Source organism: Manihot esculenta, chromosome 16 (assembly GCF_001659605.2).
Source record: "Manihot esculenta cultivar AM560-2 chromosome 16, M.esculenta_v8, whole genome shotgun sequence".
Taxonomy (NCBI): Eukaryota; Viridiplantae; Streptophyta; class Magnoliopsida; order Malpighiales; family Euphorbiaceae; genus Manihot; species Manihot esculenta.
Genome location: NC_035176.2, coordinates 6,319,838 through 6,339,600, shown reverse-complemented (window position 1 = coordinate 6,339,600; position 19,763 = coordinate 6,319,838). Strand labels below are relative to the sequence as shown.

At 31.9% G+C, this 19,763-nt stretch overlaps 1 protein-coding gene across 1 annotated transcript; it reads right to left on the bottom strand.

Annotated features, from left to right (window-relative positions):
- Window positions 1-10,495: 10,495 nt before the first annotated feature.
- LOC110608207 (probable WRKY transcription factor 65) lies at window positions 10,496-12,336 on the bottom strand. Its single transcript, XM_021747419.2, has 3 exons — window positions 11,920-12,336; window positions 11,646-11,795; window positions 10,496-11,426 (listed from the first exon to the last, which is right to left on the bottom strand). The coding sequence occupies exons 1-3, from the start codon at window positions 12,054-12,056 to the stop codon at window positions 10,922-10,924; spliced, it is 792 nt and encodes a 263-aa protein (XP_021603111.1). The 5' UTR covers window positions 12,057-12,336; the 3' UTR covers window positions 10,496-10,921.
- Window positions 12,337-19,763: the final 7,427 nt, after the last annotated feature.

Genomic DNA, 19,763 nt, shown 5'->3' with positions numbered 1-19,763 from the left:
CTACCCAAATCACTTTAAGTATATTTTCTCTTATTTTTTACTTTTTACGCAATTTACTGTTTTCATCTCTTCTTCTTCAAGATTTTCTTCTCCAACCACCACTCACCCACCGGCGAACTCAAGACCACCATGGTCCGAATCAAGATGAAGGCCACCGGCGGACCATTCATGTGGAAGAAATTAGGGCTACCGAGACCACCCAGTCCCTCTGACAGTGATGACGAAACATGGGACGCACCACCAGTCCACACTAGCACCGAAACGCCACCGGCTACGGGAACAGCATCAGAACGCACCGACTCACCGGCCGTCCAGACATATCACCGGCAAAAGAAACGGCCAAGGACGCCTACACCACCTCCACCATCCACATCCCCAATAGCCCCGACAGCAAACCCTGCAGGCGAAACGCCACCAGAAGCCACCACTTCTTCCGGCCATGGAAAGAAACGGCCAAGAACGCCGTCACCACCCTCACCGTCACACCCAGAACAAGAAACAGAGACTGCCATTGCCATACATCCCGCAGGACACAAAAAAAAAAGTGGTGCGCCCAGTGATTTGCCCACCGATACGCCCAGCACTATGCCCAGCAATGTGCCAAGCGCTATGCCCAGAAATGTGCCCACTGATGCGCCCAGCGATTTGCCCACTGATACGCCCACTGACTTGCCCGCTGACTTGCCAACTGATGCGCCTAGTGATATGCCGAGCGATTTGCCCAGCGATCTGCCCAGACCAACATGCCCTGATCACATCACTCAGGCCCTAAAATTCAACAAAATTTCTGGGCAGACCGGGCTGGCCAAAATATCATCTCTTCCATATCATCCAGGTAAGTACATTCATCATGGCACCCTTCGCGCACTGAGACTCCAGAATCAGGTATGCTCCCTCATTTCTGCTGTTGGTTGGGAGAAATTCTTCTTCCTTCGCATGCCCTCATTCCTTGAACTCACACAAGAGTTCTTCACCACATTTTATTTTAACAGACCTGCCATGCACAACCTGCACATACAAAGCACAGTGGGGTTCAGATTATTGGGACAGCGATTTCGCTTGTCCCTGCAGGAATTTAGCAATGCCATGGGCTGTGAATGCCCCCAGTCTACTTGGGACTTCCCTGCTGAGTTCAACCCAAGTTCTGCATACTTGGAGTTAAGTGATAATCCCCCAGACACATACTCACCCACCAGGTCCAAGGACTTATACCTCAGCAACCCCAGCCTGAAATACATCCACAGATTTCTGGCTTACACATTTTCTGGGAGGAAGGATGCTTCTAACATCCTGACCAAAACTGAGTTATATATTCTTTGGTGCATGCACACTCACAGAAAAATCCATCTTGGATATTGGGTTGCTACCCAAATATCCAACATCATACAATACCACAGGCCTCTGATTTTTGGCCCTTTGATCACTGCCATTGCAGTGAATCTCAAATTATTGCACCCAGCACATACTGACCTTTCCCCCACCCCCAAAACAACCCCCTTAGACCTACGCACATTAGATGACATGGGGTTGCTTTGCAAAGTGGGGGATATTTTTTCCATTGCACCTGCAGGTCCAGTAATACCATGCCACGAGCGTGTCTTCAGAAGAAAGAAAGCCAACAATACCACCACCCAACAGCCAGCCTCCATCGCTGCCCTAGCAGATGGGACAACACAGGAAACAGGGCAGGAACCAGCACCAGCACAGGAAGCACCCCCAGAAGGATGCCCATCAGCCACCTGAAGACGAAGCCCCCAACCAGACAATAGAGGCTCGTCTCACTAGAATTGAGGACCGAATGCAACGGATGGAGCACCTATTGGACCTGCTAGTAGACCATTTTCTGCCCCAGCACCGTGACAGACAGTGATTTGACCAGTGATTTGCCCAAATCACTGGCCAAACCACCCACAGGCCAGGAAATCCCTTTCCCTTTCCTCATTCATTCTTTATATATATATGCTTATACATTGAGGACAATGTTTGCCATAGGAGTGGGGGTATCACCCATGTACACAATCGCGTAAAAAGGGCAGTGATTTTTTCAAGCAAATAAGTTTCGATGGTCTAGACTATGAACAGAGCAAGTAGCCACTTGGAGAAGTGACTAACTAAGTAACCGGGGGTGTATCACCCATGTACACAATCGCGTAAAAAGGTTAGTGACTTCTTCAGGCAAGCATAAGAATAAGTGCTGCTGAAAATAAAAATAAAAATAAAAAGAAAGAGAGAAAAAAAAAACTAACATAAAACTAACATAAAGGAATAAGCATGATTGACCTATAAACCTTTCTCTTGACCATGGTAGGTGAAGGGAAACAAGGAAAGGAGAGGATGACCTTGGTGCATGTACTATATACTGTGATACTTCAGTTTAGGAGTCTAGGGGGGGCTGATTAAGTGGTATTTAGGATCAAAAGAAAAGGGGGGCTTGATTAGCTAAGTTATTGTTTGCTTGAGGACAAGCAAAAAACTAGGTGTGGGGGTATTTGATCAAGCATAATTTAACCATGTTTTTAATATATTATTTACTGTTTATTTACACATTTTTCTAGCTTAAATTGTGTTTTTGTTATGGTTTTGTAGAAAAGGAAGAAATTGAAAAGATGGAGAAAAAGTGCAGAAAATGACAGAAAAGTGATTGGATCAGTGATTTGCCCAAATCACTGCCCAAATCAAGCTGAAGCAGAAACCTGGAGGCAACAGGAAAAGTGATTGGGTCAGTGATTTGCCCAAATCACTCGCAGAAACTGCCCAGATTACTAGCAGAGATAGCACAGACTTGCAGAAAGTGATTGGACCAGTGATTTGCCCAAATCACTGCCCCGATCACAATGACAGCAGAAAATACAGCAGAGCGGGAAATTGTTCAGGAAACCGAATTTTGAGTTTTCAGAAGTCCAAATCCAACTCAATCACTACCAAAACAATTCCAAGAGCCACGAAAGAGTCTCTCACTTGAGGAATTCCAGTTGCAATTAAATTCAACATCAAAAGAGGAATCACAAGCCAAATTAAAAAGGGATTTCAAAACCCTAGAAGGATGGAATTCTTCAGCTATAAAAGAGCAACCTCCAAACTAGCAAGGGGCATCTTCTGATCAGCTACTCAGCATCCTCTCCCCTCGCCAGAAATTCTGCAGCTTCTTTCTTCTTCCTTTCTTTTCATCTTTTGTGTATTTTAGTCACCATGAGTGGCTAAATTCATTCTTTTCTAGTTGAAGTTGAGAATATTCAGATTTGTGATGAATTGGGAGGTTTAATACTCCATTGTTGAACTCTTGTTTGTTTCAATATTTATGCAATCTGATCTTTTCCATAATTATTACTTTGCTTTTAGAATCAATAAGGGCCCATTGCTTTTAAATTGCTTAAGTGATAAATTGTTTGAATGATTTAGGTCCGTAATTGCTTAAATTGTTTGAACATAAATATAATCAGTTGCATAACCTAGCCTTGACCACGCGGTTGGCAAGGATAGAATTGGGTTTCTCTAAGTCTTAATGCGATCAACGGTTGTTCGATGCTAAATGCCCCAAGGACGTTCCTTGGCAACTTGTTGATCAGTGTTTGATTAGCGAACGTTTCCTAATCAAACTAGAACTAAGGAGGAATATGGATTGTGAGAAGCGTCTTCCACAACCAAAACTGATTTATTGAAATCAAATAGGAGTCTTTAATAATCAATGATCAATTCTGAACAAGCTGAATTAGGCTCACACTTCAGCTAGAATCTCTTTCCCATTGATATTCTCACTTATTTAAATTATTGTTCTCTTTTGCTTTTAGATTTTAACTCATCAAAACAAACCCCCCTCTTTTACTTATTTGTTATTACTTGCCTTAGTCATTATTAGGAAGATACTTGGTGTCAATTCCCTGTGGTTCGACCCTATTGCCACTATCTGCAAATTTATTTGTTGATTGATAATAGGTTTATTTTTTACGGCTTCGACAACCGCTTATCAGTGGCCGTGAGTATGGATTCTCCCCATAATCTTTTTGGTAAATTTTATTGAAATATTAGAGCTCTTGCAACTTGTAATAAGTGTTTGTGCTTTCTTTCAACCACTCCGTTCTGTTGTGGGGTGTATGGACATGATTTCTGGTGAATAATGCCCTTTTCCTTTAGCCACTTACTGCAATCTTGATTTATAAACTCTGTCCCATTATCTGATCTCAAGTTCTTGATTGACTTGTGAAATTGGTTGTTAATCATAGCAATGAACTCTTTTAACACAGCAAAAACGGATTGTTTTTGCTGTAGTAAATATGTCCATGTGGCTCTAGAGTAATCATCAACTATAGTTAGTACATATCTTGCATTTGAGACTGAAACCACTGAATATGGACCCCAAAGATCCACATGAATCAATTCAAATGGTGTTTTGGATGTAATCTTGCTTTTATTGAAACTCAATCGTTGTTGTTTTGCAATGGGACAAATGGTGCACACATGGAAATCACAGTCACTAGCTTTTATTACATTTAGATGTAATAATTTATTTTTTGATGCATGACCTAATCTTCTGTGCTATACTTCATATTTGTCTTGAGGTTGTTGAAATGCCAACGCTGTGCCCATTGTCTTTATTCTGCTTCCTTGATGGCTAAATGAGTCTTTATTTAGTCTATATAATCCTTGGTGCATTCTCCCAACAGCCAGTAGGTGCTTAGTCACTAGGTCCTGCAAGATACATTGGTCATGGTAGAATTGTACAGATATTTTGTTTGATTGTGTGATTTGGCTAACAGATAGTAAATTGTACTTAAATGTGGGCATATATAGCACATCTAACAATTGCATATTCTGGTTTAAAGGCACTGTTCCAATTCTGGAGATATTTTTCATGCTGCCATCGGGTAAGGTCACAATACTTGGTTTATTTAGAGTTCTGTGGCTTGAAAAAAGAGATAGGTCATTGCACATGTGAGCTGTGGCACCTGTGTCTATAATCCATTCTCCTATAGTTCTATTTTCATAAGCTTTAGAGTAGCAATAAGATGTCATACCTGCAAAATCAGTGTCATTCACACAATTTGCATCATTGGTGTTAGTAGTGCCTTGGCCATGATTCTTCATGTACTTCATCATTTCTTGTATTAGTGATTCTATATTCCAATCAGCTTTGCCTTGAGTGTAATCATCATTGCAGTTTAGAGGTATTTCGAACACATGAGCTGCAACATTTTCTTTTCCTTTGTTTCTTTTCAGTTTGAGCTCATTGAACCAATCTGGATATCCATTGAGTTTGAAGCAGGTTTCTCTCACATGACTTATGGTTTTGCAGTAAGAACAGGTTCTGTCATCCTTCTTTTTGAATTGATTTTTCCATGTTCTGCCTTTGTTAATCTCTGAAGTTTTTGCTGTCATTGCACTGTTTCCAGCTTCATCACTTTGTGCTCCCCTCTGTTTTTCGATTCTCAAAATCATGGAATATGCTTTATTTACACTAGACAGTGGCTCCATAATAAGAATTTGATTCCTTACATGGTCATAAGACTCGTTTAAGCCCATCAAGAATTGCATTAATTTGTGTTTGCCCTCTATCTCAGCAAATAATTTTGCTACACCACATTCACATACTGGAATTGGCTCTAAACATGCATATTCATCCCATAGTTTTTTTAATTTTGTGTAATACATCATGATATTGTCATTTGCTTGACTAGCATTGCTGATTTCTTTCATTAATTGGTACATCAGGGGACCTTTACTGTCTCCAAATCTTTCTTTTAATTCTTCCCATAATTCATAGGCATTTGTGGCATAAAGAAAAGCTTCAACTAATTCCTTTGAAAGAGCATTCAAGATCCAGGACATTACCATGTTATCTGCCTTCTGCCATTCCTCGTAATTTTTGTCATCTTGATCTGGCATTTTGCACTTGCCATTTATGAATCCTAGCTTGTCCTGTGCTTTCAAGGCTATAACCATTGATCTGCTCCATGTCAGGTAATTGTTGCCATTTAAAGGAGAACTGACGAGAATCATGCTGGGGGAATCAGAGTTTAGCAGCCTAATCATCTTGTCAACTTTCTCTGCTTTCCCTGGTATGTTATCTTCAGTAATTTCTGCCATTGCACTTGCTGAATAGACTGTGTGGTTTGAGAAAAGAAAGAAGGGTGGTTTCTTTCAAATCTAGATCTGAGTTAGTTTCTTTCAGATCTGGATCTGAGTTTGTTGGGGCAGTTTACACAAGGTATGCTCTGATACCATGAGAAGAATAGCTAAAATTGGATTGAAAAATAGAGTATTTTTCATATATCTGATTTGTTAATTCTCATGTATATATATACACATTTGGAAAACTGAATTCTAACTAACTGAGTTCTCTGGATTTTTCTAGAATATTCTGGGTTCCCTGGAATAAATTACATCCACAGGAAACGGTGTCGTTTTGAATCTGTATATGCTGCGTCGTTTTGCTTCTGGATTTTTATCTGCCTTTTGCTTCTTCCCTGCGGCGTCGTTTTGGCTTTGGCGGTGCAGTGTCTTGCTTTTGCTTCCCTCCTGCGACGTCGTTTGGCTTTGGGAGTATATAATATCTCTTCACCCAATATACGTACGTGGATGCCTACGACCTGGAGAAGAACTTGAACCAAATAAGAAAAAAATAACTCTATACATGTGGATGCTAGTGACCTAGAGAAGAACTTGAACCAAAAAACAAACACAAACAAGCCACGACCAACTTTCAAAAATGGTAAGGAAAACCAAATCTGAAAGGGTACATCAATATTATACAATCAAAACAATAAACTTTTGGGCAGAAAAAAAATACCAAACAATACCTTGGCTTACCTTTATAATAATAACAAAATTAAGTAAAGTAATATATCTGTTTAATTTTATTTCATTATAATTTTTGTAGCTAACTTTAATTAGATATAAATTATTATCATAATAATTTATTTTTATAATAATGGAAAATTAAATTTAACGGGCTAATCAAAATAATACATTATTATTATTATTATTATTATTATTATTATTATTATTATTATTATTATTATTATTATTATATTTAGAAAATAGGGTTTACTGTGGTTGTGTAAATTTAGATGGAGAGGAATATGGTCCCCTTTTTATCCCTTTTTCTTTTGTCTGCTAATGATATTTAACCACTTCTGCTACAACGTCACTTGTCTCTATTACTTAGATTCATATGTATGGATGTGTCAGAGTTTCTCTTCACACCAGACAACAGTCATTTAATTCTTCTGGTGCGCACGCAAGTAAAACTGTGTGACTGAATCACCTATTTTCTCTCACGTTACATCACTGGACTGGATTATTTTTCGTTGGACATGGATTGTCCCGGTCTGCATCGCACGTCCAAATCAGAACTTGAGATGCTAGATCGGTCTGCTTAAAAAAAATCTGATAGGTTCTGAATCAACATTCTTTTATTGGATTCGATTTCACATTAAATAAAAAAAACTCGGCCGTCTTAATAATAATAATAATAATAATAATATTATTATTATTATTATTATATAAGCGAGAGTTGCATAAAGCTAGTGCAAGTCGTGGAATATAATCCAGATATTTAAGCAAACAATTAAATCACCTAAAAGTCAAAACTTTTTTGGTAGTTCATTTGAAATTGGGGTTTTAGGCAGCCAATCATTTGAAATTTCCACCTGTCCATATCAAATCAAACAATCAATAGAATCATCCAAGTTGTGTGCTATATGATCCTTTGGAAATTTTTTCTATGTGCATCCAGTTGCAAACATGTACAAAAATTTCCCCAATCCTTAGGACACAACGCTGGACAATGCTTGTACTTTCCATATACATGCTTTTTTATATGTATACTCGTTTAATAAATTTTATTAATTTAAATTTAAAGTTTGGATTATTTCACGAAAAATAATTTATATTTAGAAAATAATTTTTTAGAAATTTTTTTTTTTTAAATATTTTTCATAGACTAAAATACATACCTTCTTAATGTTAAAAGTGAAAAAAAATGCATAATATTTGATGTTCTAAAATTCAGAAAATAGGATTTACAGTGTGAGTATAAGTTTAGATGGAGAGGAAGACGTTTCTCTCTTTTTATTCCTTTTCTTTTTATCTGCCAATGACGTCTAATGGTCTCTTTGTTACAGTTTTATTTGTCTTTGTCACTTAGGCCCGTATATATGGACGTGTCAGATCTCTCTCCACGTCAGGCGGTCATTTAATTTCCCCCAGCATGCATATAGACAGGGCTGCGAAGTGATTGGGTCAGCTGCTCTCCTTCACGTCACATCACCGAGTTGGATCATTTCCCACTGGCCTTGGACTTGCGACCAACCTGGTCTACATTGCCTGTTTAGACCGAGGCTTGCGTTGGACCGGTCAGCTAGAGGAAGGTTTCACGGGCTCTTGGGTCCGGCCTCACCCAGGGTAAATGAGGCCGGGCGGTCATAATATTAAAGTGTATTTTTCTCTATTTTTTTATGAAAAATAAAAAATTTGGATAAAAAAAGTTACTCCATGTGGGTGAGTTTTTAAACTTTCTTAGGTTGCACACTATTGTAAAGCAATAATTATGAATATTTATATGACTTTTCATCCATGTGAAACTATAGAAACTCGGCAGACATATGTGGTTGCATGACGAACAGCTAGCAGCCAAAAGCAATCCCATGTTCCTGTACAAGTTGCAGCACGATTCCGAGTGAAAAGCTCCTCAACTTGTGGGTGTTGACACACACACATACAAGTTTTCAACAAAGTAATATCAAACCCCATATTTTCTATCAACCCTACATGTCAATGAACTGTGCATGTGTGCAATATTGGTGACAAAAAGTTGGGATTTTCATCTTATATTATATGCACTCTCCTCCGGTGAATATTTTTGGATAATTTTTTATAATATATTATATTTAGTATCATTTGATATTTAAAATTTATTAGTTCGACTAATTTAAATTCATATTAAACCAGACTCGTTAAAAAATAAAATATTATTTTTAATGTTATTTTTAAATTTTAAAATACTTTATATTCAAAACTCCAATTTAAAACATGCAGTAAAGGAAAAAAAAATTTGTGTCCTCTTTAAAGAATGTATTAAAATTTATTTGATTTTCTACATTAATCCAGTAGAAGAGAGGACAAATCCAGACACATGAGCAATACTCGGTCTCTCGGGTATCTACTAAGAGAAAGATGAGTACCCAGTTATCAGGACAAAGTCAAGTACAAAAATAAAGGCAAGGATCAATATAGAGTTCTGTAGAAAAGTTTGAACAGCAAACTAGTACTTCTATAGTCAGTCCAAAAAAGAAAAAGATAAAAATATAAAACTCAGAATAATTGCTGATAAATAAGGGAGACATTTTTCTTTAGAATTATAGTTCTTCATTTAATGAAATGTAGAAAATGAATATTTATATGTCCATATTTAGACCCATTAGAAAAATTAATTCTATGAAATAATATTCATTTAAATGTTGATGATAATTTATATTTATATCTAAAATTTTAAATTTTGTATAAAATTTTAAGTTATATCTAAAATTTTAAATTTTGAAGTTACAGTAAATCTTTTCAATTTGTGCTAATTATAACTAATAGAATTAAATTGAATCCAAAAAGATTAATGATAAATTATAATATAATTTTTAAAATTTTATATTATTAATAAAATATATAATTTTTTAATTTAATTTTTATATTAAAATTAAATATATTTTATATTTATTTTATATAATATTAAATATATTATATTAAATAAATATTACAAATAAATGTCTATTGTATAAAATATCACATATAAATATATATATTAAAGTATTTCATTAATATTTATATTCAATATTATAATATTTTTTATATTTGAAAAACTTTACTGTTCTTCTAATAATATTTTAAATAAAATAAAATACTATATATTTTAAATTATAAATTTTTTTCTTATTTTAAATTTTTATTAATATTTATAATATTATATAAAAATGTGAATATTGAGTAAATAACGAGATTAATAAAAAATGACATTATTATAATAAAAATATGTATTTTAAAATTATTTTATTTTAAGTAAAATTTTAGGAATTGTATTATAATTTACCTTAATTTATATAAATTCAATTTAATTTTTTAGTTATAATTGTGATAAATTAAAAAGGTTTAATTTTATAATTTAAAATATAAAATATAAATGTGAATTATTATAAACGATTTGGATTTATTTCTTCAATAACTCTTTTATTTATTGTCCAAATGTTTTTAAGTAATTAATGAACAAATTAATTTGAATTAATTAAATCATCTAACCCGTAATAAAATAACTTGTTTAATTTGATTAGGTCGCTTTTTAGCTATCTTAATTAATTACTTTAAACTCAATAGAAAAATGAGATAATTAAAGGAGATAAAAAGGAAATAATAAGTTTGAAGGATCACAAAAAGATATTATATTAATTAATAGATATAAAGATAAATTTTAGAAAAAAAATTGCTAAAATATCGCCAAAGTGGATGAAGAGTAGAACAGAAAATGAGTTTCTTAGCTAACTTGCTGTCGACTAAAAATCATAAATGTGATTTTTTTTTTCTTCGGAAAAAAAAAATGAGTTTTTTAAAACATTGAATTGAAATATCCACTCTGAGACGGCAAATGCTTCATAATTACAATGGGATCGCTACCGCTAGAGACTTCAGAATTGGAGCTTTATTCACTTACTACGCTGAAATCAAGGGGAAATGGGAACTAAAAACAATAATAAAAATTAACAAAAAAGAAAAAGGAAAAACAGAGTAGTAAATTAGAAGAAGAAGAAAGAAAAAAAAAAAAAAAAAAAAAATATATATATATATATATATATATATATATATATATTTCTGTTTGTTATCTTGTGGTGCAGGATACGCCCACCTTTGAATTTTATAATCCGTGTGATGACAATGTAACGTGTCAGCAGATCTGGACTTGTGGGCCTACTCCACGGTGGTGCCTGAACACCGCCGTGCATTCCGGTAGTTCCTCCAGATCGGCGAACAAGGATTCATCCTCTTCTCCCATAGGGAAAAACATCGATGCCTCGGCTTCCGCCGTGCTTCTTTCATCCGCAAAAATGGGACTCTCGAGGATGGTGGAAGAGGTGGTTTCCATTTCTACAAACCAGCTAAACTCATCTGTACTAATAAGTGAGTCATCACCAAGATCAGTGAACTTCTCCTCTGGTTCAGGTTCGGGTTCTGGGTTTTCTGGTTTGGTACTGGAAGTGGAGATTTCAGGCTTGGGTAAGTTGAGTTTGGTGGAGGAGCTATTACTGTGGTGGTGGGTCTTTGAAGGAGGTGGCCAAGGGTGGTTGTGTTCACAAGAGTAGGTGACCACTAGCAAAGATGGGTCCACACGGCTCCTCTCTACCTGTTTTCTGGCTGGGCAACCCTTTGAACTGCTACACCTGTAGTATCCTCTGCAAAAAAAAACAAAATTTTCTGACAAAACAGTCATATCTATCAATTTCTGTCTTTGGTCTACCCATGTTTCAGACAGTAAACTTGCTCCTATTTACTCTCGAACACATTCTGTGTTATAATTAAGATACGTTCTTGATACAATCTTTATATTGAACTATAGAGATGGAAAGCATTTGAAGGAGAAGGCGTGATGTGGGTTATATGTATTTATATACCTAGGGTAAGGTGACCCCTTGATGGGTTTCTGGCCGTACTTTCTCCAAGCCCAAGAATCGGACGGCGGCGGAGCAGTCTCGGCTTTGAGCCTTGACCCTTCTACGTCCTTGATTGGCACCGAGATTACTCTCTTTTGTATCTCCCGTTTGCTGATAAATCCAAGGTACAAATTTTACAAAGAAAGCCTATCAAAAAGATATAATTCTGAATTTACTCTATAGTCTATGATCTTTAACTTGCAGCCACAAGATATTTAATGGGATTTAATCATACCTTCTTTTTGGGGAGGAAGTAGAAGTCATCTTCGTGTCGTTAAGCAAGCTGGAAGGAGGAGAGTCAGGACCACTTTCTATATTGTCGTTCTCTTCTTTCTGAGTGATTAGTAGGTTGGTGTTGAATTTTCCGTTCATTAAGTTGGACTATGGGGCCTCCAAGAGCCAAAGCTGATAATTAATCTTATGGTGGGATGAATCCCGAGTCTTGAATCTTGAGTCTTGAGTCTCGAGTCTCGACCACTCTTTGCCGGCGAGATGATTATTCAAGGGAATAATTGGAGGAGGAGGAGGAGAAGGAGAAGGGGAGTGATACAGAAAGAGAGAAGGTTAGGTTGGTGATGTGAGAAGGAGAAGAATTGGGAGAGAAGGTGAAGAAAGAGAAGGGTGGTCCTTTAAAAAATTGGCCGCCATGTTGACAGATTAGCTTTTGTTATTTGTTTATGGAGGACGTGCAAGCTAATGTGAACATAATCCTAAAACTTAATTAATTTATGGAAAATTTGTTATTTAGTACATATAATTTAGTAAAATTATATTTAGTACTTTCATTTTCAGAAGCATATTATTAATTTAGTCCACATCCTTTCAAATAGGTAACCATTTATTTAAATTAATTGTCAATACCGTGTGAATATGTAAAATAACACAACACTGTATTTAATTAATCTATTTAATGCATAAAACAACTATCTAGTTCCTGCAATTTTAAAATTATAATTATTTAATTCTCATAATTTTAAAATTATAATTTTATTAAATATAAAATAAATTTTTTATTATATTATATTATTATATAAAAAATTAAATATTATTTACAACAACTTTAAATTACTCTTAAATTGTAGTTTTAATAGTATTAAAATAATAGTTTTACAATTGTTGTTAAAATATAATTGTCTAAATTTTAAAATATAATAGTGATAAGGTCAAATAATTAATTTTATTAAAAATATAGGGATTAAATTGTAATTTTTATTAATTTATTTCTCATTCGAAAAGGACTTCCTCCTTTTTATATTCTCTATTTCAAGCCCACTGATTGGGATTCCTGTATTAAAATCCTTTGTACAGTTCATTTCCCCTTAATTAATTCTCCTCCTCCCCTTCCTTTTTGCTTAATAGTTATCCAAATTAATATTCAAAGTATAATAATAAATATTAAAAAAATATTAATTATACAAAATTTATATGCTCTCTTTAATCAAGGAAAAGTTTTGCCTCTTCACAGGGAGAAAGATATGGCATTGATATAATAAGGTTATCCATCTCCTCAAAATTAATTTATTTTTTATATTGTTTTTATATATAGATAGATGGATAATTGTATTATTTATTGTTTCTTTGTTGATGATCTCATCAAATTTGGCTTTGTTTAATTTTTTTTTTTTTTTTTTGGGTCCAATGGTACTCACCTCCCCAGATTTTACTCCATCTTTGTTAATTATTTTTCTTTATTTGTTATTGAGAAAAAGTCAAATACATTACTTAACCTACCCTAATCTCCTAGCTGTTTATTTAAAATGGATTGTGTTGTTTTTGTTACAAATGGACTGAAATAGAGAAATTAAGGTAAAATAAATTTAATTATTTTATTTGAATAGAATACGCTTATATATAAATCTATTGAATATTTTGAAAGAAAATACATGCAAGTTAAGAGGGAGAATAAGAGAGAAAATTCTAGAATATCAAACTGATTCTAATCCAATTATTTTAAAATAGTTATCCAACCTGATCATCTTAAAATGGTAGTTCGACCTGCATTTTTGAAATAGTCACTAACCTAATTGTCCGACTTGGTCATCTTTAAATAGTAGTCCGACATGATCTATTGAAGTGATCATCCAATTTAGTATATTAGAATGGTCATCTAATCTGATTTCCGACTTGATCATTTTAGAGTAATCATTTTGGAGTGATAGTTCGATATGATCTATTGGAGTGTTCATCTAATCTAATTTGTTGACTTGATCATCTGTCTTTAGGTAATCGTCCGACTTTTGAAATGGTTGTCCGATCTTTTATTTATCGCCTAACAGTTTTTTTTTTTTTTTTTAAATATAGTTTTTAAGATGTTTGAGTTGCCTTATTATTTCCAACATCCAAATTCACAATAATAATTTCATAACTTTTTAAATAAAAAATATATTTATATTCCTAAATTTTATTAAAATTTTTTTATAATATTCTAAATTTTAAAAACATTCATGAGGCATCTAACCTATTTAAAATAAATAAAATAATCTTATAAATTCAAATTAACAGGTAGCATAATCTTTTATAACATTCTTAAAACAATTTGCATTTAAAGAAAAAAAATTCTTTATATATAAAAAGTTATTGATTGTAATTGGTAAAATTAGATAACAATTGAGTTTTATATGTATATATCCACGTATTTATAGTTTGTATTTTTTTAATAAATAATGTAATACTACAATGTTCAAAGTGAGTCACGTGCTATTATTATAAGATAGAGACACATGGCAAAAGTTTAATAAGTTAATATGCGGCCCAACCTGTAAAAAAAAAGACGCTGACACTGTGACGCCCAACTTTTCATCAAGATTCACCCTCTCCCAAATAGACTGAGTTTTCACATAAAATTATTATTAATTCAACAGATCACCTGTGATTATAGAATTTTCTATCAATTAGTCGATAATCTCATTAGATTTTCAAGAGTTGCGATAATTAACTCTATTTTTTTACAGTATAAAATCTAATAATCACATAGACTAAAGTACACATTCTTGCACAACTACTTTTGAATTCAAAATATTACATTACTCATATTTCTCTTCAGTTTACTAAATTGAACGTCAGAATAGATGCTGTAAACGCTAATCATCTCACATTCTCTTTCTTACAGATTAACCAATCATGATACAATTTTATTTCGGCCATTATAAGATTATTAGTTTAAATGTGGTCCATAATGCTTTTAAAATTCAAAGCATGAGAACTTTTTTTTTTTTCTAATAAAGTATGTCTTTGGCCTAACTTCTTATATCCATATTCCTTTTATACAGCAAGTGGGTTTTTTTTTTTTTTTTCATAAGTAGTTTGAAAACTTAAAAGAACCATTAGAATTACATTTTTTAATTAAAATTGATAAAGTATAATTTAAAATTTTACATATTGTTATCCACTTTTCCTACAACCTTTTCTTTTATTAAGGATGATGTTACAAGCAAAAAAAAAGGGAAAAAAAATATTACAAAATTTTAATGTCATCTAAAAGGATTTTAATTATGAGTTAAAGGGAACAGATATTATAAAAAAATGGGCAAAAAAAAAAAAATCCTAAAATGGCATGACTATTATTAGTTTGACTGAGTTATTGGTGGTTGTCTCTGTCCCTGGAAGTGGCAAAGGATGGAAAAGCAATTCAGCAATTTATGACGTCAAAAATATTTAAGAAAAAGACATTATATAAATAAATAGGGCAGCACTTTTTAGTTTAAGTTAAAAAAATTAATCCAAATAAATTAATTTAAAATTTTAATTTAATTTTTTATTTATTTTGATTTAATTTAATTTTTATTTTTAAAATTTTAATTATTTTAATTCGGTTCGATTTTAATTAAAAAATTAAATCATTAATAATAATAATATATTATTTTTTATAATATAAAAAATTAAATTAAAATATTTTAATTAAATTTTAAAATATTAAAAATAAATTTAAAAAATAAAAAAAATTATTAAAAAATTTAATCAATTAAATTCAATCGAATCAAATTAATTTAGTTTAATTTTTATTTAAAATTAAATATTTAATTTAATTTTTATAAATACTGAAATTATAATTTTTAATTTATTTAATTTAATTTTAAATGAACTAATCGAACTGTATTATATTATTTATAAATTAATGATGGTGCGTGAAGTAATGTGATTATGACAATTTCTCTATTGCTACCAATGGGATTTTCCTTTCATTAATTGTTAAGCTAATTATAATAATAAATAAAAATTTATTTCCCATCTCTGACTTCCATTTTCTTTTTTTTCTTTTTTTTTTGACTTCCATTAACCAATGCAACTCTATTTTTAATTTATTTCTGTTATGCCTAAATATAATTTAAAGTGTGTTTGTCATGAAGAAATAATTAAAATAAATAATTAAATAATAATTAGGTAATGTATCTTTTCTTCACAAATTATATTTAAAAATATTTTTAGCTATTAATTAACTTATATGTAAAAATGTTAATAATATTTTTAAAATCTATTTTTACTTGAAAATAATTTATTTTAATTTTTTATTAGTAAATTTTTTTTAATAAATTTTTTTCTAATTGCCTCAATATTAAAAAATGTGAAAATAATTATCATGAATAATATTTTTATAAAATAAATAAAATTTAAATTCTACTAAATTATAAATTATATACCGTAATATTATGATATGACTGGAAAGTTTGAAGTCTGAGCACATGAACACTGTTGAACAATAAGAATGTCAAAAAGGTTCTTTGCCCATAAGTTTTCTTTTATTTTATGAAAAATATTTTTTTTATTTTTTAACATTTAAAACGTTTTAAAAAATATCAATAGAAAAATATTTTTAATTAAAGAAAATATTATAATATTAAAAAAAACAACTTATTTTTAAAAAGAAATAGGTATTCTTTAGACTTTGATAATTTTATTAATACAATTACATATAAATTTATTAATATTATTTATTTTTTAAATTAAAGTAATTTTTAAATTTTTTTATAAAATATATAAATTATTTTCTGTAAATAAATTATGTAAACTGAACAATGATATGAGATCTCTGATACACTGATATTTGAATGAAGCTATTTCTTTGATATTGTAAGAGTGGAACTTTAGTCGGTTTGATTTTGATTAAAAATTAAATTAAATCGAATTGGTTTGATTTTATTTTATTTGGTTAGGTTGGATGAATTTAAATTTTTAATAATTTTTTTATTTTTTATTTTTTATTTTTAATATTTTAAAATTTAATTAAAATATTTTAATTTTAATATGATCTCATCTCTATGTATTATTGAAAATAATATACTATTATCATTAATCTGTTTGATTTAATTTTTTTAATTTTTTTCTTATTAAAATCGAACCGAATTAAAATAACTGAAATATTTAAAATTAATTCAGTTGAATCGATTTTTTCAATTTAAATCGAAAACGACTCGCCCGAAAAAGAAAGGTTTTATTTTTTTTTTTTAATAGTTAGGATTCATAATTACCTTATAAAAGTTGTATCCGTTTGAAGTACCTTGCAAAAATAGGCAATGTCCTCTAATAGTAGAGTACATAAATCATGAAAATGTCAGACAATTAGTGCGAGGTGTAAATAATAAAAATAATTCATATATTTAGTGCATGTTTCATTTATTGCATAGTAATTTTTATGTACTCTTCTATTATTTTTTAAAAATAAAATTCAAATGAATTTTTATAAAATTATATAAATTTTAATTTTTTTTAAATGAAAAATTTTTAAGTTAAAAAAATAATTAAATTAAAATTTTGTAGAATCATACATTCAAAATGGAGAGAAAATGTCTAATATCATGTCAATTATTATTAATCAATTACTTTCTTGTGTAAAAATTTTCCTTGTAATGCACTTTTTTAAAGAGTTTTCAAAATTCTTTTTTGTCTGTTATTTCATTGGCTTCTCCTACGCTAGTGGAAAGGAGAAACTTTCTCTCACCTATTTTGGTTAAGGATTTCTCTCTTTATTATCGAATTAAACTGTAAATAATTTTGTGTTTTATTAGTTAGATGGTTGGCTAAATATTTTTTAGACTATTTTCTTGGGACCGCTTTCTCTTGCTTCAATTTTTCTTTTTTTGGTTTTTTTAATATTCTTATGAATGCATGTTGCATTTTACCGACCTTATACTCATGGTTGTAATGCCCAATTAATTTTGGTATCAAAATTTTAAATTTTTAATAAACTCTTTGTTAAAATTCGAAATCTGAAATTTTAGAAAAGTATAATAGATTTTTATAAAATTAATTTTAATTTTTTTAAATGAAATTTGAATAAAAAAAAATCTATTAAGTTTGATCGTTGAACCTGTAGAATGTAATCTTAAATAACCACTTATAAAAGCTACTCTCAACTCGAGAATGGGACTATTTTCTCTCCATTCTCAATTCAAAAATTAAATTTAACTCTTTTTCTGAATTTCAACATGATTTTTTTTATCAAAATCCTTCTCCCTGTTGAGGAATTGGTTTTTGTTTTAAAGCCTCATTTAGAGGTTCAAGTTTTAGCAAGTAGCGGATCTCTTTCACAAATCTTTCTCTCCCTCCTCCATTCAGATCTTTTATTATTGTTGCTCCATTAAGAGGTAAGTTAGATTTTTTTGAAACATGGTTTTCGATTGTTGCATATGGTTTTAGTTGTGATTTGGAGGATGTGGAGAAGTGGCAAAATCGAGTTCTGCATTGCAGAGGAACTCAAGTTCGGCCTCTGAACCCAGGTTTGACCCTAAAACTATATGTGAAGGTTGCCATTTTTGGCAACCTAACCTGCATACAGACCCAAAAGTTAGGCTACCGAACCTACTGCCAAAAGTCCCATATACAACTATTTTTAGTCTATTTTTTATGTGTCTTCTAGTATGCTTTTAGGGGTTTCTTAGAGTAGTTTCAAGAGTTATAAAAATTATGTTTGATCCCTCATTTAAGTTCGTTTATGCAGGATTAGACTTGGAAGACCGTAGAGGCCAGCAGTAAGGTAACTGCTATAGAGTGAGATTTGTGTCTACAAGAGGTGAGTAAAATTAAATTAAACACTTATTTTTATCGAATCAAATTTTTTAAGCATATTCATGTATCATGAATACCATGTATACTTGAATAGGTTGCTCTGCATTAGATTCATGAATATGACGCATTATGTAACGACCCGAAAATCGGATCGCTACCGGCGCTAGGATCCAGATCGGCTTAAGGCCACCGGGACCCGTAGCAAGCCTGACATATAACTTGTAAACCTGTATAATCCCATACATGATCAACAACATACATAAAAATTAAAAACTTTTCTTTCCATAAACATCAACCAAACTCAACCTATGCATAAACATAAACACAACTTTGATCCCTCTGTGAGATCTCATATGTGCCCCCAATGGGTGACATACATCTGTTGAGTTGGTTTACATAAATGACATAAAATAACCAAGATCATGTATAAAAAGGGATACAACATTCTATGGTCAAGCACACACTAATCATCCATAAACCTCATTACATAACTATACTGTACTTTTACATTACAATTTGATCATGTCCATTGCTAGCTATTACATAAGCATGACTTCTTTACTCTATCCGGACTCCCGCACTATACTGTACCTGCAAGCCTGGGGGTAAAGGGAGAGGGGTGAGCTAAAAGCCCAGTGAGCTGAACTATAAAACATATTAACACTATGCTTTAATGAAATGCATCATAACACAGACAATTCACATAAGGGTTGGGTGAACTTGTCACCAATTAGTCCAAGCTAACATAGTGCCAGGCCGTAGCATGGGGTCCTGGTCTTCCTGTCATACATACATTACTTACCATTATTTCAGGGCCTCCTCTGGGCTCCTGGTCTTCGAGTCCACAATCGTGCCAGGCCGTAGAATGGGGTCCTGGTCTTTCATTTCCGTGCCAGGCCGTAGAATGGGGTCCTGGTCTTCCTGTCATGGACTAATTGGGTCATCCAACATTCACCCACATCAACAACACATGATGCAATGCGGCATATTCGTGAAACTAATGCAATCACCGTATTGTATAATCATGATGCATGAAACATGATAAAACATTTAATTTAAAAGATTAAGTTTAGTTCC

Coding starts and splice junctions, on each gene's coding strand:
- LOC110608207 (XM_021747419.2), bottom strand. CDS start 12,056: ATGAACGGAAAATTCAACACCAACCTACTAATCACTCAGAAAGAAGAG. Junction 11,796..11,919: donor ACTTCCTCCCCAAAAAGAAG/GTATGATTAAAT, acceptor TGGATTTATCAG/CAAACGGGAGATACAAAAGA. Junction 11,427..11,645: donor AAGGGGTCACCTTACCCTAG/GTATATAAATAC, acceptor TTTTTTTTGCAG/AGGATACTACAGGTGTAGCA.